At 42.4% G+C, this 22096-nt stretch overlaps 2 protein-coding genes across 2 annotated transcripts; both read left to right on the top strand.

Annotated features, from left to right (window-relative positions):
* The first annotated feature begins 768 nt into the window (after window positions 1-768).
* CHRNB4 (cholinergic receptor nicotinic beta 4 subunit) lies at window positions 769-12626 on the top strand. Its single transcript, XM_065734287.1, has 6 exons — window positions 769-823; window positions 5082-5227; window positions 6498-6542; window positions 6669-6778; window positions 9532-10504; window positions 12474-12626. The coding sequence occupies exons 1-6, from the start codon at window positions 769-771 to the stop codon at window positions 12612-12614; spliced, it is 1470 nt and encodes a 489-aa protein (XP_065590359.1). The 3' UTR covers window positions 12615-12626.
* Window positions 12627-17274: 4648 nt separating this feature from the next.
* CHRNA3 (cholinergic receptor nicotinic alpha 3 subunit) lies at window positions 17275-21728 on the top strand. The gene is made up of 6 exons (XM_065733524.1): window positions 17275-17329; window positions 18061-18200; window positions 18290-18334; window positions 19149-19258; window positions 19978-20989; window positions 21595-21728. Exons 1-6 carry the CDS (start codon window positions 17275-17277, stop codon window positions 21721-21723), a joined length of 1491 nt encoding a protein of 496 aa, XP_065589596.1. The 3' UTR covers window positions 21724-21728.
* Window positions 21729-22096: the final 368 nt, after the last annotated feature.

Below are 22096 nucleotides of genomic sequence, written 5' to 3'. Positions count from 1 at the left end.
TTCCAGAACACACAATACTGTATGCTCTGCTCAACTCCTCAGCTGTAAGTGACAACTTCCCTAAAATTTCCCTATCCGTCCTTTGGAGTATCTTCATGGCTACTGCCATTTATCACCAGGCTATATTTCTTTAAAATCCAGTCAAACGCTAATGACAACAAATTCCCACTTTCTGATCTGCTGCTGCCAAAAAGCCTTTTGGAGATCTAGTCCATAGGATCATATGTGTGGGTCTTAGAGTGGGAGAGGGTGTGAATCAGGCAATCAACTTTTTCTCGTGATGTAGATGACCTCTGCTAGGTCTATAATTTATTCACGTGACTTTTACTAACAGGTCTTACGGCACAAAGTTATATCCAGCTCTTCTCACGTAGCTGTTCCCAACCCCTGCATTTATTAACCAGAAAGCCTTCTAAATGTTAGATAGTAGCATAAATTAAGCAGTTTTGTTCTGCAGATCGTGCTCCTTAACATGCTCTTTCATTTCCTCTCATTCAACGTTATCACATTATGTTCCCTCTTCTTATGTGCTTTCCCTCTACACAAAGCTCTTTAAACAGCTGCAAAGGGGGAGGGACCACAATGCTTATGAAAACTCCACTTTGCAGAATGCTTCTGCCAGGTCCTACTGTCTGTCTCTTTCCAGGGATTTAATACCTCCAAGATTCAGGTTTGCTTTTACATCTCTTGCTTGTGCAACCCTGACAACAGAGCCTACTGCCAGCTGTCTTAATTGAAGAGCAGTAACCACCTCTTCCTGTTATTGCCATGAGGAATACGTACACTCTCTTTCTCTTTGTAGTGGGCTCCTTCTATTTCAACGGTAAGTGATTTTTTCTTTCAGTTTGCAGAGCAGCAATAGCTTTCATGGCTAGGAGGTAGGACAGCGATATCAGCTCTCAAATTGTTTCTAACTATCACTTCAGTAGCTTGCAGACTTTAAGACGATGCATGAAATTCACTGTTTTAGTGTTGTTTCTGGCTCATTAGATATCAGCAAATCCACTATGACGGATACGTATAGACAGTAAGTTGGAGATGAAATGGCAGAGCACTAGGAGGTTACAATGATCATCACTAAAGAATACTCCTTTAGATTCTTCCATGATCATTTGTGACAGGAGAAGCAAGCGGTGAGAGTGAAAAATAAAAATGAAATTAAGACAGAAACAGTGAGAGATCTCTACAATTATTGACCCAGGTTCATATATTTTGCTAAGTTCTTACTTCCTAATTGTTTTGTGTGTAATTAGTGTTTAAATTAAGTTGGGGCATATAAATACATGTTAAAAATGTAAACATCTATTAAGAATATTTTCTTTAGCCCATCAGGATTTCGTGCATATGTTTAAGCCAACACACACAGCTCAATAGCAGCACAGAATAGTACATTTACCATGGGAGCACCTTCCACAGGAAGACTCCATTGAAGTGTCTGGAGCAAAACTATTTGAAACTGAACTAGGACAAAATCCCATCTTTCTCACATTTACCTGTTCAACCCACATTTTTCCTTCTTCAGTTACTGGAAAGCAACTTTTGAAAACATCTGCTCTGTAAGCAGAGTGAGGGCCTACCTTAGATTACATATGTTTAAACTCATTAGCATTTCCTTTTTTTTCCCATTAACGCCAGTAGGAAAATTTTAATAGTCCTTACAATAAAATAAATTCACTGCTAATTCCTTTAGAACAATAAGCATTCCAAATTATGGGCATTATCGTAAGGCACTATATAAATCTTTTTACTCAGGAGCACGCTGGGAAGTAACATTACCAAGTGATTTCAGAGAAGATAAGTGCTATCTTACTGCTGCACCCCACTTGCTATTTCTTAATCACAGATGGGAATTTGGTATGTCACCATGGTTGACATAAACCATACGCAGTAAAGAACAAGAACGACATTATGTTGTACAAGGTATTATTTCTAAGCAAATATTATGTCAACAGTTATTGCAATATCTGAGCAGGGATATGGAGAAAGATGTCTTAAGATAAACTGTACTATTTAGGCAGTGATAATTGTGCACCTGCCTGTATTTATCAACACTGCTCCTTATTCTATTCTATTCTATTCTATTCTATTCACGCCTAATGTTTTTGTAATTTCACTCTGAAAATAAGCAGCACAGCACAGTTTGAAGAGATATTTCATTGTTTTTATATAAATTAGACCACGTAAAAGGGAAAAATTACACTGGGTAATGAATCAAATCTGTTTTTGTTTCTTCTGCTGTGAAACTGGAAGCATCTTGGAGTAATTTTTTTATGGGCATAACTCCCACAGAGAATACAAACTTAGAGCAGACTCTGTACTGCAAGTTATAGGCAGCTGGGTCTCCTCGACATGGAAAGATGTGTAGCAGGTTCAGTGAAGCTGCAATTTCCCTAGCTCAGGATCCACTCTGGTATTTTTCCCAATTACTGCTTCCAGTACACAAATATAGTCTGCCCCCAAATCAAGGCTGCTTCACCGTTCTTGTTAAGATCATCTGTCTTAAAGCATCAATTTACTCCCTGTAACATTTCTGTTGATTGCTGTTACTTTTTCTTTAAAAAAAAAAAGAATTTGTGAATGGAAAAAAAAAAGTGCACTTGCATTTTTTCTGAGGGGAAAAACCTAAGTATTCAAATGCACAGTCACTAACATCATGGACATCATGGCACATAAGGACAAACTTGAATGACAGGTCATTTTGTTTTCATTAGGTGACATCTGGTTACAATAATACTGGTAATGGAAAATAGATTATAAAAATTATTCAAGAACCAGTCATTTTTATATTTTATTTACAGGCATATTGGACCTAGCGATCTTTAGAGCAGTGCACTGCTGACATCTAGTGGTATTTGATATATGCCTCTAATCAGAATATGAGTAGCCCTTTGGATCCTTAATTTTGATGATTAAGTTATTGACAGGCTGGGATGAGGTGGCAGTTTTGGATAGAATAATTCTTCACTGCAGGAACCCCTTCCCTAAGATCAGAGAAGAGTATCTCAAAGGGACTCACTGTTTAACAAACCATTTTTATAATATGTCGTGGCAATTATTCGCCTGCACAGTTTATTGACAGTGTAAACAATTGAAACAAGAATTCACTCTTTGCTAGCAGCATTCAGTGACCACTGTATGAAACAAACCGAATATCAACCTGTTTATATTTGAACTACAGCAGCCTGCTTATATCACTTACATATGCAGCAGCACAATATTTGTGAAAACAAACAAACAAATAATAAAAATAACCAAGATTCTCTCTGTGTCTACCACAAGGCTTTTCAGCTATCCTCCTAAATAAAAAGTGATCCATTCCTGGGGTGCAGCCCCACTTCCTACACCGTATCAGATTTAGCTCCATCTTAATTGCAAAACACATGGCAAAAAAAACAAAAAACAAAAAACCCACAACAGAATCTGGAGCTTAGCAAGGATCAGCATAGCTCTAGCTTGATAAGCCCTTGATTAGGGAGGCTTACACTGGGAATGAACATAATATTAAAATATTATATGGTACTTAGGCTTTTATAATGACTTGGACAGAAGTGCAAAGCAAGTGTGAATCACAAAACAAACCAACACAACACTGGTATTCTCCCAGATGGCTTGGGATGTACTTGAGAAGCTCCCTCTGAAGGACACTGATACGGTTAAGTGTGTGTGACAAAATTTGTGCCATAGCACATACTGGTTTTAAAAGAATTAAAACAAGCCTGGTGATTATCTCTTCCTTTCCCCAGAGCTTGAGTAAAAAAGCTGCTCATAGAAACGAAAGATCTGTTTGACAAAGCTCTCCCACATCTCTCTACTTGCTTACTGGATCATAAACAAGAAGTTCTTACAGCATTTAGTAATCTGAGTGGAATTCAAAAGTACCAATTTTCAAGAGAGATTTGTCCCCCTCTGGTAACCTAGAGCCCAAAGCACGTGGAAACTAGACGCTAAAATGTACACGGACTTTGGCTGCTTATGCACATCATTCTGGCCTTCTGACATCTGCCTTTCTCTGGATCTCATGGATATGCTACAGCATAAAACCCACAATAAATCAGTGTACCACACATTTAAAATCCTTGTATAGCCAGTGGTGTTTTACTGCGTGTTTTACTGGGGAACAATTAAGCAAATATGATGCAGATACACCGTTCTCATTTCTGCAATGTTAGGGGTTGGTAGGTACCGAAGAATCAATCATGGACTAAAATCTGTTTTCAGAAACACTTGTGTCCATGCCCACAGCAGAACTGCTCCCCTGCAGAGGGTCAATACAGTGGGCTGGATGTCACCAGGACCTTAGTCATCAGCATTTTTATCTGGTCAACAGTGCTTTGAAAAGTGCACTACAGTGTCATCAAAAAGCACAAGTAAGAACATGGAACGGATGCATTTACCTCTGGAGTTGTGCCATAAGTCATTCTGCTCCACGCATTCAGGCTTGTTTGACAGCAGCTTGCAGGTCCTGTGTTTTGCAGTTACTGAACTCCAGTTTTGTCCATTTAAGATTGAAATATTTGTTCTAGTCCATGAATCAATTCTTTTCCCCTCACATGAAGTAAGGCTTAGATGACATTGCTGGCTACCGAAGAGTCATAGTGATACTATGGCTTCTGCAGCTCACCCACACTGATCACTATCAAAGTGTGACTGCAATCATTACTCTGTCTCTTGTGACAACGAAGAGAGATGTCACACCCAGACTTCCTTCACTGGGATCTCTGAGACATTCTTTCTCTGCTGAAAAGAGTGTGGGTTTGGTTCCACTTTCCAAAGGAGTTCCCAAAAGCACTTGCCAATACGAACTTTACCTTATACTGTGGAAGGAAACCCACAACACCCTGATTTACCTGCTTTTATCTATGCTCTATGAAAGACAGTCCATTTCAGCGGGATTTCTGTGCAAGCACTGTTCCCTCTGTTCATGCAAGCCTACTTCATGCGAATAGTACTTCATGAAGTCTTCAGAAAATCACAAGCCCTCATTATTTAATGAAAATGATGTGATGCACAGGAATCCTGTGATCCCCACAGCTTGTCCCTTGGTGTCCCCTCTTGTAAGCCTATTATCTGATGTTTTACAGGAAGCACTGCAGCAGATGCTGAGGAAAAGCTAATGAACCACCTCCTGAGTCCTGACAGGTACAACAAGTTAATTCGACCAGCTGTCAACTCATCCCAGTTGGTATCTATAGAACTGCAGGTTTCCCTGGCACAGCTCATCAGTGTGGTAAGCTCAAATTAAGCTGTTCCTTTTTAATTCGTTACTATCTACACAGCATGCTAAGAGGAAGTCATACTGATGTTACCTGTCCCTATTATTTTATAATTTACATAATATTTAGTAGGCAGGGCTCATACATGCTGTTTTCCGTTTTTACTTCAGAATGCATCTGCAACAGGAAGATCTGTCTATGCCTAAGCAATAAGGACAGCAGCCAGATCTTCATCTGATAAAATCCCATTGATCAAAAATCAAAATCATTCTACTGATTTCAGGGCAGCTGACATACGTTTTGCTAGGTCAGGATCTGTTATGTACTGTGTAGTCAATATCAAGCCATCTTTTGCATTGCAAAATGCAAAAGAAATGTGGTGTAGTGATATGAAAACAAGCCAGCTAAAGATCCCACAGTATATTAACAAAGCATAGTGAAATGTTACTGAGAGAAAGACATGCTAGTTCTGTCTGGAATAGCTTAACATCATTAAATCAATCTTCATGTAAGCAACTCCCCATCTTCAATAACATTGACTTCAAAAGGTCTGAAAGGCATTTTTACTCTGAGTTAGCACGAGTTCAACAGTCCTTCCAAGGCACAAATACACCTCAGTGCCAAGACAGGTTTAGCATTAACTACAGTGGGAATAAAATCCAGCACATACGTGAGAATGATTTCATGAATTGGGGCTTTCAACTCTACTGCTTTCTCCCTGGATGAAAAAGGATGCAGACATTTGGTTCTCTGCATGGGCAGGGATCAAGAATGATGCAGCTCGGTCACTGTCCCTCTGTGCCGTCACTCTTCAGGCAGAAGGCAAAATAAATAATCTTATGGGCTCTAAGAATATCAAGCATCTTCAGCAGCAGAGAAGTATGTTCTTTTTCTGCAGAAATCTTCCCAATTCTTTGACCTCCTATCTTGTCCCTTCTGTAGAGCCCCCCATGCATAGACCTGCTGCAGACAAACTCCTACCAATCCCATGAAGCGCAGCCTGCCAGCCAAGAGCATACATGACAAACATTACATAAACTTTACACAAATTATTTGAGGGCTTCTGGGTGGCCAAAACGTGCCTTCTGTCTCAAATCAAATCCTCAGGAGAAAAAAAAAAATCAGCTTGTGGGGAGAATCTGCTCCCAAGCAGCAACATTCACACTAGTCACAACTGCTCTGGTTAAAAGCCACTTGGAGCTATACACATGGAGAGTTTCTATAAAGCAACAGTATATTACTACAGTAAAATTGAACAACTTTTCTCTGTGTCTTCCCCTGCAGAATGAACGAGAGCAGATCATGACTACAAATGTTTGGCTAAACCAGGTAATAAAACCCACAGAAACATGCTCTCGTAGTCCACAAACACCACTGCTTCCCCTCCATCACAGCGATCGTTTTGTTTGTGCTGGTCTGGATACCCCCATCACAATTGTACAATTCCTCTCTTAGGAGTGGATTGATTATCGCTTGGCTTGGAAGCCTTCTGACTACGAAGGAATAAATATGCTGAGAATACCTGCAAAACATATCTGGCTGCCAGACATTGTGCTTTACAATAAGTAAGTAAAATATCCATAGTTAACGCAGACAGCAAACAAAATCATAATCATGTATCCTGACTGAGGTAGTGGCCTTTAAGATTTCAGCAAAACAAAGTCCTTAGTGAGACTCCAGCAGACCCAGGCCATGCCTGCAGCGTGGGCTGTTACTGCACCAGAAGATCCATGAGAAGGCTTTCGTAGAGTCACGAGTCTTTATCAGATTAGACTACATTGCAAGCATGAACTGCAGGTACAGGCACAGCTGCACAAAAGACAAGACATCTGAAATTTTATCACACACCTTAAGCACTGAGCTACATTTTTGCCTCCTATTTCTTCTTCTCTCCTTTCAACTCAGTCTCCAGGATGCAAACCTGTTACATCACAGGCATCAGAACCCCATCAGTTAATACTCATTTTCATAACCAGCTCATGTCCTATTTTCATAAAGCATTCAAAAGTCAATTATAAGAATGTATCTTAAGTCTGTCAACATTTGACCCTGCTGCTTCTCAGTACTAAGAAAAAGAAAAGCTTGGTAGTAGAATAGTCCAATACTGCCTTCCTACAAAGAAATAACTGACAATTTTTTATATTTGTTTTAAGTCTCTAGCAGATCCCTGAAGTAAATAATATCAAATCTCTGGGAAAAACAAACAAAAAACACACAATAACTGAAACGTATAATACAATTTCATGATGCTCTGAAAACCAGTGGATTCAAGCATACATGTACAGATGGGAAACTTAGATAGTTGATATATATCTGAATTAAGTCCCTGGAATCCTACTACTGGAGATCAGATTTGAGAAATATTTAAATACTAAAAACTATTGCGTTAGTCACAGAATAATTCAGCCAGTGGATTAGGATGTATTCTGCCTGCTCAAATCTTGTTCTGCTAAATTGTCACGCTGCCCTCTGGCTTCCTCCTTCCTTACTCCCCAAGTGGTAATGCTTCATGGGTTGTAAAGGGAAGGAGCACGATTAAAAAGCTTCCTAAGTGTTCAGAAACGAGCTAAAGCCTCATCTTATTGAACCTTCCACAGCAGTACGAAGATTCAAATTAAACCTTTAGATAAAGGATGATCTCCCTCCTACACTTCCTCCTGCTGAAGCAACGTGTCACAGGCATCAGAGTCAGGGGCAGCCAGCAAAAGCACCTACGTACTGTCCGCCCACAAGCATGCCCACTGTGTCATATGGCTTAACTATAAATCTAAACTCAGGGAGGCAGTACGAAAGAGATGTATCATTTACTTACTAAACAACAAACAAACCAAAACCCATTGAATGGCAGAAAACTGAAGACTGCTAGCACTGTTACCACTTGCATCTGCATCTGGTTGCTGTGCTGCCTAGAGAACCAGCTACAAGGGTCTCACCAGCAGCAGGAAGACTTTGCACAGCCAAATGTAACTGGTCTGGAGAGCAGCAACACGTGCCAATCCTTGGATGCTTGTAGCAATTACTCACTTAGAAAAATCAGCCTTAGCACCAAGGTAGCTCTTTTTTACTGACATTTTTTATTAACATCTAAGAAGCAAACATCCCACTGGAATAAAAGGGTGCTAGTTAATCACAGTCAGTTGATCTTCTCTTGTTGACACTTTGACTTTTCTCTTTAATTTTTACAGACAACACGTTGTCTCTAGATGTACACGTATTTACATATTATCTCTAGGTTATACGCGTTTCTTTACAACTGTATTTGTTTAGCAAAAAGGAATGGGATATATCTAGTCTAACAGTCTAACAGTGTTCCACCCAGTTTTAACAAAAGCAGTTGCATCTCCTCAGTTGTCAAGAGTCACTTATAGCTTATAGCTCCTTCCTACTGTATAGCTTATAGCTCCTTCCTACTGTAATAATTCCCTTTGGTAGTAAGATTGGCTGAGTTTGAAAGGTGTTGCATAGCACACCTGGAAAACCCCACTCAACATGCTAAGAAACCTTAGATTTCAAGAATATTTCTCAGCAATTGACCACTTTGAATTCCTGCCTCAGGATACATCACGGGTTAAAAAACTGCACGTTGCTTGCCCAGAAATACTGGGCAGGAAACCACGCTGAATGCTGTGACTGACAGGAGATTCTCCTGGGGAAATTCAGCATTTGGAGGAGATACAAAGCCAAGATCATTTGTGGGCATTAAGAATGCTGGGGCTTGTCTGTCCTGGTTTTGTAACACGCAAACATTAACTGGAATGATGTGATAAATTATAAACCACATAATTACATTTTCTGTGCCTGCACTCTCCCTGCATTTCCAGCTAACACTGCTCATCCCAATTTCCTTGTCTATGTCATCTGGGAGTGTTGCTGTGTGCTTCTGGCAGTGGCTGTGTTCCTAATCAAAGGTACCTCCATTTTCATGCTGAATGATCCCATTTTTACTCAGCTTTCAAAGATATTATTATTAGCCTTAATTACTTTAAGAAATATTTAAACATTGAGTTCTTTGGACAAAATGGATGTGTACATTTTTTCTTTTTTTTTATTTTTTAGAATTGTTTTATAAAAATAGTTTTATATAAGTACAGGACAAAATATCAGTTCTCTGACTGGGAGAAATGCACACATGAATCTCCCTGACAAATTATATAGCTGCTTACAACATAGAATCCCATACTGAAATCTTACTAAGCTTTAACTCTAGCAGCTGAGACCCACAAGACAAAGAATGGGGAAGTTTTTCTGTCTTGAACTTTTCCACCCAACGTTTGTTGGTCTCCTGACTCCTATTTCTGTCCTGTTTTTCTTTCATCAGTGCGGATGGTACGTATGAAGTTTCACTCTACACAAACGCAATCGTACAGAATAATGGAAGCATCCGCTGGTTGCCTCCAGCAATTTACAAGAGTGCCTGCAAGATCGAGGTTAAGCATTTCCCATTTGATCAACAAAACTGCACCTTAAAGTTCCGGTCTTGGACATACGATCATACAGAAATTGATATGGTACTTAAAACTTCCATGGCAAGCATGGATGACTTTACACCAAGTGGAGAATGGGACATTGTAGCCCTCCCAGGAAGAAGAACTGTAAATCCTTTGGATCCCAATTATGTTGATGTGACATATGACTTTATTATTAAAAGGAAACCTCTTTTTTATACCATCAATCTTATAATTCCCTGTGTGCTAATTACATCCTTAGCTATCCTGGTGTTCTACTTGCCTTCAGACTGCGGTGAAAAAATGACCTTATGCATATCTGTGTTGCTTGCTTTGACTGTGTTCTTACTGCTGATCTCCAAAATTGTTCCTCCAACATCTCTAGATGTTCCACTGATTGGGAAGTATCTCATGTTTACAATGGTACTGGTGACCTTCTCAATAGTCACTAGCGTCTGCGTACTCAATGTCCACCATAGATCTCCAAGTACCCACACCATGCCTCCGTGGGTAAAGCTGGTGTTCCTTGAAAGACTCCCAGCCTATCTGTTCATGAAGCGTCCAGAAAACAATTCTCCACGGCAAAAGCCGTGCAACTGCAAAAAGTCAAGAGCAGAGAATCTCTGCCTGGACCCCGCCGATTTCTACAAGAACTCAACTTACTTCGTGAACACAGCCTCTGCCAAAAAATACGATGCGAAAATCACCGACACTCTAGACAATGTCAGCAGCCATCGAGATTTTAGATTAAGAACAGGCACCAAATTTTCTCCTGAAGTCCAAGAAGCAATTGATGGAGTCAGTTTTATAGCAGAGCACATGAAAAGTGATGACAACGACCAGAGCGTAAGTAAATCTCTCCAAACTTCTTCCCTTCTCCTCCTCTGTAGCATGCTTTCCTTCAGGAAGATGTGAACTCTCTAGTTACCTTGAAGTTTTTAGAGAGAGCCTAGCTAAAGTTTAAAAGAACTTAACAAACAGTAATTTGGTAAAGTCAATGCCATCTTGGAAAGTAACATGACTGTACAAAAAGAGAATGCTGAGTAAGTCATGAAACATCCTTGAGAAAGCTGTGCTGTCACCTTCAAGTAGTGTTTGGCAGGGGAAAACAGTACTGCTGACTTTTGGGTCAGAGAGAACTCTATTTGAAAATATTTTTCCTCATCATATTCAGAAAGACTGTAACACACCAGCTCACATTAACCAATGTACCTGCAGCTCAACCTTTGCAAGCACCCCTGGACCTCTGTCCCTAATTGAGCAAGACGAGCTGCTATTTAGGTTGCTACAGCAAGCACAATGAGTAGAATCAAAATCTTAATGCCAGCAGAATTGATACTTCTTCCACCCGAGTTAAATCACACTTGTTATTGGCTAAGAGAAGTACAGGATTCAGGGCATATGTAAGCAGTGCTGCTGCTGTCCTGTTCACATGCCTTACACATACATACATATACACACTAAAGCCAGGCAAACCCACCACAAGTAATGCTCACAAATACTCAGATGTTTCAGAGTTTTGTTTGGACCACAGTTAAGGAAAACTGCCAAACATCCTCTCTGCCATCCTGTCGCTCCCAGATCCCAGTCAGACTCCAGGCTCTCTATTCCTGCCCTCTCCCCTTCAGCCAAGCAGACTAAACGAAGCCTGGCTTCTGATATTGCAGAAGTCCCTTGAGGAACACGCTGCTGAGTAGCTCATGTTTTCTATTAACTGAAATTACTGTCAATTTAAATAAAGATCGGATGCTAACATTTAACATGACCCTGTATGCATTGAAACTGACCGAACAGAAGCACATTTCACAGAGCAGGCAAAAAGTTTTCTAACAGCTCAGAAATCCTTACAAGAATATGTTGCATATTAAAAGATCCACGGAGCCTCAACTTGAGGCTAAGAGCGACTTTCAAGGGCATTTCATGCATTAAAAATGAATGGAATGCTTTTCACACAGAGTCCTCCCATATTACATATTACTGTTTTATGGATTCATAACCTTAATTTCTGCTATCTTCCTTCAATATCACGGTCTGATAACAACTCTTCCTGCGCATTTACTACAGCCTCATTTCAGAAGTGCGAAACTTCCATTAGCAGCAGTGGGAATTAAATGCGTGCTGAAGGAAAAATATGTAATGTTCTAATCTAAGACACGAGATAAATGACAAGCACGGGGAAGTCGCTGAGGTGACAATGTCCCACGTGTAACTGGAATCACTGACAAAGGAAAAACAATCATTCTTGTGATGCAAATGAAGACTGATGTATTCATCCTTTACAATGAAAGCCAGAAAGTCACTTCAGTTTGAGAACAGAATCTAAGACTAGTCTCATGTTGCCCGTTTCACACACAACACATGTAAGGCCGAGGGGATTTTAATAAGAGCAACAGTATTAATATGCATTAAAACCCTTGACTAAATAGACTGCTGCAAGAAAAGTCAGAGGCTAACCTTGTTTAACAGTAATAAATACTCTCTCTTCTTCTCCACAGAGATTAATAGCATCTGCAAATTAAAATTAAAGAAAAAAATCCTTAATTGGATTACACCATAGGTCCTTCCGGAACAGCAGTAGGCAGCCATGCCCTGTACCTGACACATCAAAGACAGCTAAGAAATATTCACAATATTTTTCTCCACTGCTCAGAATGGTTGCAGGAGAAAAATTCTTTCCCAAGTCTAAAGTCATTTTGTTCCCTGGACCTTGAAGTTTGTTTCCTTTTATTTTCATCAACAAAGACTGCATCAGCAAGAGGAAGAACAAAATAACATGACAAATTGCTAACATATTTAATTGGCTTTTTTTTTCCAGGTCATTGAAGACTGGAAGTATGTTGCCATGGTAGTGGACAGGCTGTTTCTCTGGATATTCATCCTTGTTTGTGTTCTGGGGACCGTTGGATTATTTCTGCAGCCACTCTTTCAAAACCACATTGCTGCCACGAACCCTTAGCTCTTATCTAACATTGCCAATGCCTGCATAGATGCTGGGTCCCACCCTGCTCTCAGTTTCCCTGTTAAATCCAGAGAGATGTCAGATGAGTTGCTCTTACATCGGACTTATGGCAGCCACATCATTTTGATAGGAAAAAAAAAAAACAACCAACAATCTCTTTTCCCAATGACTTCAGTACTTCTACATGGTGATCTCATGGCTCTTTTTTCAACTCTTTGAAGCCCAAGTATTAGAGAAAGACATTGTCTGTATAATATGCCAGCTTGGCTCACAAGGTTTATTTATTAAAAGGGTATTTTATATACATTGCCTCAGGAAAGCCATTTTCTTTCCTTAGAATACTGCAGTTTCCATACTACAAAGAAGGCATTTATTTCTTCAAACACATCAAAATGGTTTTCATCTGATTTATAAAGAGCTTGACAGGTGGAATCGTTGTTTAGCTGTGTTGACTGTGATATTTAAGACTGAACTGAGAAACAGAGACATACTTCTGGTTTCTCATCGTGCCGTCCCTGCTAGTAGGTTAATCAACAGAGGTCAAATTAGTATGTAATATTAACATTTATATTCTCTGTACAGTGACAAAATGTAAATAAAATGTAAGAATTCTCCTTTATATATAGTCCTGAAATGTTCCTGCAACTTTTAGCAGCTCATATAAGTGGCATTCACCTTCATGAATCTAAGGCTAAAAGTACAGGAAAACATCTTGAGGACAAACCAGCTGTGAAAGGTGGTTAGAATGTGGATAAGACATCTAAGAACAGACCTGCATGTTTTGCTGAGGAGATGTTAACGCAGGTTTAAATACCATCCTCAACATATACGTATATATGAGCTATAATAGCACATAACACAGGTAGGGTCTTGGCAAAGGACAGATGAGGGCCTAACACTCCTGCCATCCCACCAAGCATTGCTTCAGCTAGCTCTTAACCTCCACAAAAAGAAGTGGGCTCCTGATATTCTTGAGGCTACACCAACCTCTTCTCCTAGAGGTACCGTTAGGACGCATAGCAACTTTACAAGCACTGACAGGTACAACTAATGACTGGTGAACAAATTGAAAGTTCACTACTTGTGAAGGGGACTGTCATTCTCCCTTCCAATCTGCTTCTGCTCTGCACTCCAGCTGTGTCAGCTGCTGAAGGACAGGGCGGGAGAGGCTGCTGGTCAGCCCTATGGCCCAGGAGCACCGTGTGACCACAGGAGCTGCTGCATCCTCCTCTCCCAAGGGCTGGCAACACTCTGGTCCTCTCCTAGACACAGACTGCTCTAGACATATCCCACAGGGCCCGGGTGAAGGTGTGGAGTTCAAAAGGGTTAAATTTGTTTCTCTCAGATTAATTACCTTATCTTAAACCTAAACAGCACAGCTCTTTTGGCTGCAGCAACAGAAACAGTGGCTGTGAGATGAGAGACAGTCCAAGGGAGCGGAGGAGCACTTTGCCCATCCCAGGAGACTCCTCCTCTTATCTGCCAGCAGCTGCCATGGCACAGAATATCACAAGCACATGTGCACACAATGCCCCAGCTGCTAAGTAGCTTTTTCTGCTTACAGAGAAGGCAGAGGGAAGCCAGAGCAGCTGCCAGTGCAGCACAGTCTAAAGGTGAAGCTCCTTTAAAATCCCACAACCACCTCAAACTGCAAATCTGAACAAAGCAGCACAGACCTCAGTGCAGACTTCAGCACTGTCACAAACCATTGCACATTCCCGCAGGGCAGAAGGGAGAGGGGATCACCCAGTCAAGCAACTAGGGATACAGTGAGTCGGCCTCAGGCCCCACAGTCCATCCAGCAAACTGCCACTGGACCCATCCGAAGCAGAGAGACTCTTCCCTGCTCCTCTCCCCCTCCCCCAACAGTACTTTTGTGCTACACTCTCAGCGTCCTGTCAGTCTCCTACCAACCATTATCCCTCCCTCGAGTACCATCTTCTTCTCCATTTGGTGCAGCCTGAATGCAACTGGGCTGATGCCTCCAGTACTTCTGTCTCACAGCCAGTCTTACTCTTCACAGTTAGTCACGACTGACAACATTTGCCTCTGTAACTGCTCCTTCGGACGAATTATCTCTTGCAAAGACAAAAGTTTCAGGAATGATATGGCATCTCAGTAGGCAGCCACCACAGAGCTCAGGCAAATGGAGGCCTCTGACCTGACCAAGGCAGAAAGAGCTTTCAAAATGCACACCCCTGGCCCCAGCAGCATCCCTTAAGAGCTAGAGCTCCTCACTCATGACACGGTGAGCTCCAGTGCTTTCCATATGCCATCCTCACCTTACACCTTTTTAATCACAAGTAAGGCAATATAATTTTCCCTAGTTCCCACTATGTAATAACAAAGCCACCCCAGCTCAACTTGTCAGACAATGACAGGGTTTTCCATTTTGATTCCTTGATGAAGTTTCAAAAATAGAAATTTTCTGGAGAAACAGAAGCATTTATATGCAAATAAAAGGTTTGAGTTCATCAAACAAATCGAGGTTTTCACAGCAATGCTTTCCACTAAAAAAAATAAAAAGGAACATATGTGCCATCTGCCTCCAGGTGAGTGTATCTGAGATTGTTTCTGCAGTGGAAGCAAACAAAGACCAGCACGGAAAGCTTTTAATAGCAGAAGCACCAATACCCCAGAGTAGAGTGGGAGAACAATCTTTTCCTCTTCACCGGAGTTGATCGTGATCTGATCTTGACAAATTTAACAGAGAAGCACACTAAGTAGGGGTATGACGTGACACATGGTTTTTAAAAAGCAAAGGCAATGCAGTTTGCTCTTGCGGATATTCTGAGGTGGATGAGCTTTCCCTTGCCTATAAAAATCCTTCTTCTATGTAGTTCTGCAATGCAGTCATGGTGACGTGCTCCTATCAAATCACCCTCCCTAGACATAGGAGATATATAGTAATCCTACTATGAACCTGAGCTGATTTCACCAGGAGCTCCATCACACAGCGTTAGAGACAAAACACCTGAGCATTCAAACACAGATGGAAATTTCAGCAACTTGGCAAATAAATGAAATTCCAGTATAAAATTTCTAGATACAGTGGCTCTTCACTGCCTCTGTAGATCAGCCATTTTCAAACTGCTCCACCCTGAATTTTGGGGAACACAGGCTACGATCTGGTCTTTGAAGCTTTAGCTCATTTCTAGTTGGGACTGAAAAGAAAGAAACAAAGATCCCAGTTAGAATGCTGCTTATTCATGGAAATCATTAGGGCAAAAAGAGAAGAAAGGACAAGGAAATGTATCCATGAAGGGTTAAGCTACAAGACCAAACGTCTGTGTTCTCTGGAAAAAAAAAAAAAAAGAAATAAAATCAAATGGACAGTAAAGCCTATTTCCTCAAAGCTAATAGAATTACAGAAATTATCCTAAGAGCATGTGTCTGGGGATGCACTGAATGATGTTCTGAGAGATAGAGCAAACAGGATAAACAAGCTCCATGCCAACAGCAGCTGGATCCAGCCTGATGCTCGTTCTCCTGGTGCTACCTCTTAACATAGCACCAAATGGGGTTCTTCCCCAGCAGCAGGGAGAGAAGCACCTGGCAGGTACAGCCCCACGTCCCACACAGGTCCCTCTCACAGTTACCCAAAACATCCAGGGGAGGCAACATATATGATCTAACAGGAAGCTGATCTATGGGGAACGAGCCACATTGCAAACCACCATCCTTACTGAAAGGGAAGCCAAACACTGGGGCTCTGAAAGTGGGTAGGGGGTGATCATCATCAGTAAGACATTCCTGGGGAAGTAAAAAAGGCAACCTCTTACACCTCAGCTTCAGCTTCAGCCCCACTCTCCCTCACCTCATTTTCCCAAAAGCTTTCAACAAAAGGTTTTTGCAGGCTCAGGCTGCAATCCTACTCCTTTCCTAAATTCCACCTTCTTAACTCATGAAAAGAGGAAGCGTCCAAAGACAGTTACTCTGAAACACTTTGGCCACACTTTTGGCCTCCAACTCAAACCTCTGCTGCTCTTACCCGATCCCATCACACCGTGCTTTGGTCCTGGCAAGTTATGCATGTGCTGATTTACTCCTTGGAAATACAAGATCCTTTTCTCGCAGTGAAGAGCCAGGCTGCAGCCAGGCAACTTGTGCTTGCACGGATGCGACATAGCCAGGAAAAAAATTTCAGCATTAACAGCATAATAGGAAATTCGGGTCTCAAGATCACAGCTCACTGCTAAATCAGGTGTCCCAAATATCAATATCCATCTTGGCACAATTCAATTGTAAGATTTTAATTAACTAGACTTCTCCTGGCAACACAGCACAAGATTCTCATAAAGAAGGATTCGGCGGAGCAGCCGATGGAAAAAACCTTCAGCGTTGTCAAATTAGAGGTTCACTCACACCCCATTTCACAGACTTCTGTGCATCACCCACGCCGGGACACCGCTCATTGCCCACAGTATCTATCTTGTCTGTAATTGACTCTGTTTTCAGCGCTCTGACTGCTGGGTGGCTGGGAAGGGGGCAGCACAGCCAAGCTGACAGGAGCACACTGCGCAGAGCCCAGGGCCCTGCTGCTCCCAGGCATTTCACGCATCGCAGGAGCAGAGCTGCCCGCACTCACTACGCTCGTACAATCCCAGCAGCTCAGCTCAGCTCTGCTCTGCTCCAGCAGCCTCTCATTCACAGCACCATGCAGAGCACACACGCTCTCCTCTTAACTGCTGCTGCTTGCATCCTCCTTCAAGGTGAGTGATCCTTAATTTGTCTATCTGTTGCTGGTAGAGGAGGGAACTGAAGAGGTGAGCAGGAGGTGGCTGTGGTGCCAATTGCTTTGAGAAGCGTGGAAGCTTGTTCCTAACTAAGGGATGAAATGTGTGGAATCCTACCACAGTCCCTTTCGTTACCTGGTTGGGTTTTTCGTTGCTGTTTTGCTTTTAACTCTTCCTTCTGAGCTAATTAAGTCATCCTGATTCAACACACCAAGTGAGGCACACAAAAGCTGTTTTGACGTTGAGGAGAGAAAGCGCCTTCCACGTAAAGGTTTGGTTCTGTGTACTGTGGAGTAATTAAGGACTAGAAAAGAGAGATAACATGAAACAGCTCTGAATGCATGCTGCAAACTGCGTGCCTTACCTCTGCAGGTGCCTGACTGCTGGTGGCACCTAAAAGGCTGCCAGTTTGGGACAGGATATTGGGAAAAGTCGTTATAACTCAGCTTTAAAATGAGTTATCTAAAAGATTACTGATTCCAAAAAGCCTTGAACTCGGGGAGGTGAGGGCTCTCACAAAGAGCACAAACAACACCTGCTGCGTTCAGCACCGCAGCTCCTCGCCCACCGAGGAGCACTGGCCGGCAGGATGACAAAATAACGAGCATCCTTGCATGCACCTGGCCATTTATAGTCACGATACGTGAATAAGGGCTGCTCGGGATAACCGGGACACCCCTAATGCCTCGCCCCATCCCGCCCCGCAGGCTGCGGCGGCTCGGAGCCCGAGCACCGGCTGTACGCCGCGCTCTTCAAGAACTACAACCAGTTCGTCCGCCCGGTAAAGAACATCTCGGACCCCGTCATCATCCAGTTCGAGGTGTCCATGTCCCAGCTGGTCAAAGTGGTGAGTGCCCGTCCCTACGGGAAGAGGAGAGGAGGGGAGGGGGGGGAAGGAATGGCCGGCGCCGCGCCCGACACGCTTCTGTTTTACAGGATGAAGTCAACCAGATCATGGAGACCAACCTGTGGCTGAAGCACGTGAGTAGCGCGCCCCGAGCCCGGCGGGGCGGTGCGGGATGGAGGGGGGTAGACCCGCAGAGCCTGCGGGGCGCCCCCTCCGCCGCCGCCGCCTTCCAGCGCGCTGCCCGGCGCGCTGCTGCCCCCTAGCGGCGCGCGGTGGTACTTCGGGGAGCGCCCCGACCAGCGCAGGCAGCAGCGCTTAATCCAGCGCCCAGGTCGGGGCGAGAGCCATCGGGCGCGGGCATAACCCTCCTGCACTACCATCTGTTGCCCCAGAACGTTGCCGTGGTACATAGGAACGCGTGCAGAGGGAAGGTTGAACGTGCAGGGCATACGGCGCTGACTTTGCTTAAAAGCAATTCCATAGGTTACAAGTGTAATTACTGTTGTGGATGGCTTCACCAACTTAATAGGCAGCTCCATCTCAACAATCGATTTGGCTAAGCTGGGTTTTAACGAGCACTAATGTTACTTGCCTGAATAATGCCACCTGCAGCTTCTTCTAACTCATCCACCTGGGTCCGTCCCTCAGTGCTCTCACACCTATCAATCCGTTTTCACTGTCTAACAGTGCTTTTTGAGACTTAAGTGTATTACTCCTGTCCTACAGCCCCTTTCTTTTTTCACCTTGTTTCATCCACTGGTACGGGGACTAAGTCACCCCTAGACCTGCACAGACACCAGACACGTGATTAAGAAACGTCTGATCATGGTGGTATCTGAAATAGAGCAACCCTAAAGGCGATCCCACAGTGCTCGTGTTGACTGTAAGCCTGCAGGATTTCCCTTTCTTCACAAACTTAACGCACTGACTCATTTCTTCCATAATTAGATCTGGAACGATTACAAGCTTCAGTGGAATCCAGTGGATTATGGAGGTGCTGAATTCATCCGAGTGCCCTCTGGCCAGATCTGGAAGCCAGATATTGTTTTATATAACAAGTAAGATTCCTGCGTATCTGCCTTCTTAATTCAGTCGTAACAGTTCTAAACTAAAAGAAGGTAGATTTACATGAGATGGAAGCAAGATGTTCTTTACAGTGGCGGCAGTGAGGTGCTCGAGTGGGTTTCCCAGAGGAGCTGTGGGTGCCCCATCCTTGGAAGTGCTCAGGCCAGGCTGAATGGGGCCATGAGCAACCTGATCTAGTGCAAGTTGTCTGAGCCCCACGGCGGGGGCTTGGACCTAGATGGAGTTTAAGGTCCCTTCCAACCCAAACCATCTTGTGATTCTACAGGAAGAATTGCTGCTACTAATAAATACCAACAAATTCTGTGACCTTTCTGAAAAAGCCTACTTTTTCACATGCCATCTGCATGAGCGTTGCTGGCCACAGCCAGGGACTAACCTGGCGGTGCAAGCACAGGGGAGGCAGGCCAAAGTGAGGTTTACTTTTTCCCTTCACAAGACCCCAGCTTCACTACTGTTTCTAACACCGCTGACAAGGGAAGGGATAACAAATTCCCTCTAAATTCAGGAAAGTGTGCATGTCATTTCAACTGTGCTCATTTATGGCGAGCACTGATAGTCCTGCATAAGCCGTTCAGCTTCACGTCCATTGCTGGCTTCCATAACCCACATTGAAGATTTAACATAGCTGAACTGACAACATAAAACTAGCTGGATCGGTTGGATCCTGACGTTATTTTTATTTGCTTTGCAGTGCTGTTGGGGATTTCCAGGTAGATGACAAGACAAAGGCCCTCCTGAAGTACACAGGTGATGTGACCTGGATACCGCCAGCTATATTTAAAAGCTCATGTAAAATAGATGTAACCTACTTCCCCTTTGACTATCAGAACTGCACCATGAAGTTTGGTTCCTGGTCTTACGATAAAGCCAAAATTGACTTGGTTTTAATTGGCTCTACGATGAACCTGAAAGATTACTGGGAGAGTGGAGAATGGGCCATTATTAAAGCTCCTGGGTATAAACATGACATCAAATATAACTGCTGTGAAGAGATCTACACAGACATCACCTACTCTCTTTACATTAGGCGCCTACCTTTATTTTACACTATCAACATGATTATTCCGTGTCTTCTGATTTCTTTTCTGACTGTATTAGTTTTCTACTTGCCCTCAGACTGTGGTGAAAAGGTGACGCTCTGTATATCAGTCCTTCTGTCTTTAACGGTGTTTCTCCTTGTTATCACTGAAACCATACCTTCTACTTCCCTGGTGATTCCACTCATTGGGGAATACCTCCTTTTCACTATGATATTTGTAACTCTGTCTATTGTCATTACGGTATTTGTACTTAACGTGCACTACAGGACACCCAAGACACACACCATGCCTGTGTGGGTGAGAACTATCTTCTTGAACTTACTTCCCAGGATCATGTTTATGACAAGGCCGACCAGCGATGAAGACAATAATCAGAAACCAAAGCCATTTTACACTTCTGAGTTTTCAAACTTAAATTGCTTCAACGGCTCTGAAATCAAATGCTGCAAAGATGGCTTTGTATGCCAAGACATGGCATGCAGCTGTTGCCAGTACCAACGAATGAAGTTCTCCGACTTCAGTGGCAATCTCACAAGAAGTTCCAGCTCTGAATCTGTTGATCCTCTGTTTTCACTTTCAGTTCTGTCACCAGAAATGAGAGATGCTATTGAAAGCGTTAAATACATTGCAGAAAATATGAAAATGCAGAATGAAGCAAAAGAGGTAAGAATATATTCTATTGCTCCAGCTTTGAAGAACAGTCAAACAACAAGACGACACAGGCCACTGTTTTGTATAAGTAAATTACATAAGCTATATTACAAATACATGCAACTTCAGATGTAGGTAGTTCTGGGGAGCAGCTCTCTTGCACAATATTCTCTCTATTGACAACGTGCCTTGCGTGAAAACATAACAAAATTTCAGCATTGCTTCCAAAATGAATAACAAACGCATAGATAACTGTGCACCAATCCATCTGCAACGTACTGTTTAGAGATCAGTAGGAGTAGTGCATTTCAGTAAGCTGTTCTGGCCAATGTTGGTCACCTAAGAACGTAAAGCTTTTCACTTGCACCGCTGGCATACAGAAGAGAGGTAGTATCCTATGAATTCTGGTGTCTTGGTGAACAACTTTTTGTATTTGAAGCAGCTCTTGGTTTAGCACAAACAGCATATTCAAACAAAGCTGCTTCAAGATTAATTATTACATCAGTGAAAACATATGAAAGCTGAAAAAAATTCTTTGCACACTATATGAAATGTTCCCAATTGCGAATGCTAGTTATTTATCTAATAAACATGCCTACTTAATATTTCTTTTTCAGATTCAGGATGACTGGAAATATGTTGCCATGGTAATTGATCGTATTTTTCTATGGGTTTTCATCCTGGTATGTATTCTGGGAACAGCAGGACTGTTTTTACAACCTTTGATGACCGGAGATGACATGTAGAAGTTCAAAATGTTATGCTGTGAAATCCAATAAAACTTGTGCCAACCAAACTCTGCACTCTTACCCCGGCACCTGATAGCTCTTCTGTGTGTTTCAGTAGTAAAATAAGTCTCTCTCTTGGCTTCAACATTGCTTGACCTAGAACGCTTTATCAAAAATGTAGTAACATGAAAAAAAGTTACTTTAAAACTTCATCTCTGAGTAATATGTGTTATGCTTGCCAGCTCTTTTTCACAATAGCTGGAAAAGATGTGGGCTGTACGTTAAACTTCATAGGAACTATTAAAGAAGTTGCGGACAAACGTTCTGAGAATCGAGACAGGTTGAATGCTTCAGGCTACCAGAGCTGTATGGTGCTAAGTACCTTCTGTTC

This window comes from Cyrtonyx montezumae, unplaced genomic scaffold (genome assembly GCF_038088225.1).
Source record: "Cyrtonyx montezumae isolate F1298 unplaced genomic scaffold, pur_monq_1.0 scaffold_17, whole genome shotgun sequence".
Lineage (NCBI taxonomy): Eukaryota > Metazoa > Chordata > Aves > Galliformes > Odontophoridae > Cyrtonyx > Cyrtonyx montezumae.
The sequence above is the reverse complement of the archived record's forward strand: the minus strand, read 5'-3'. Positions and strand labels throughout refer to the sequence as shown.

Excerpts from the sequence above, each read along its gene's own strand:
- CHRNA3 (XM_065733524.1), top strand. The coding sequence starts at position 17,275 with ATGCAGAGCACACACGCTCTCCTCTTAACTGCTGCTGCTTGCATCCTC. Across the intron at positions 19,259-19,977 it reads GATATTGTTTTATATAACAA|TGCTGTTGGGGATTTCCAGG; the intron begins GTAAGATTCCTG and ends TTTGCTTTGCAG. Across the intron at positions 20,990-21,594 it reads TGCAGAATGAAGCAAAAGAG|ATTCAGGATGACTGGAAATA; the intron begins GTAAGAATATAT and ends TTTCTTTTTCAG.
- CHRNB4 (XM_065734287.1), top strand. The coding sequence starts at position 769 with ATGAGGAATACGTACACTCTCTTTCTCTTTGTAGTGGGCTCCTTCTAT. Across the intron at positions 824-5,081 it reads GGGCTCCTTCTATTTCAACG|GAAGCACTGCAGCAGATGCT; the intron begins GTAAGTGATTTT and ends GATGTTTTACAG. Across the intron at positions 10,505-12,473 it reads GTGATGACAACGACCAGAGC|GTCATTGAAGACTGGAAGTA; the intron begins GTAAGTAAATCT and ends TTTTTTTTCCAG.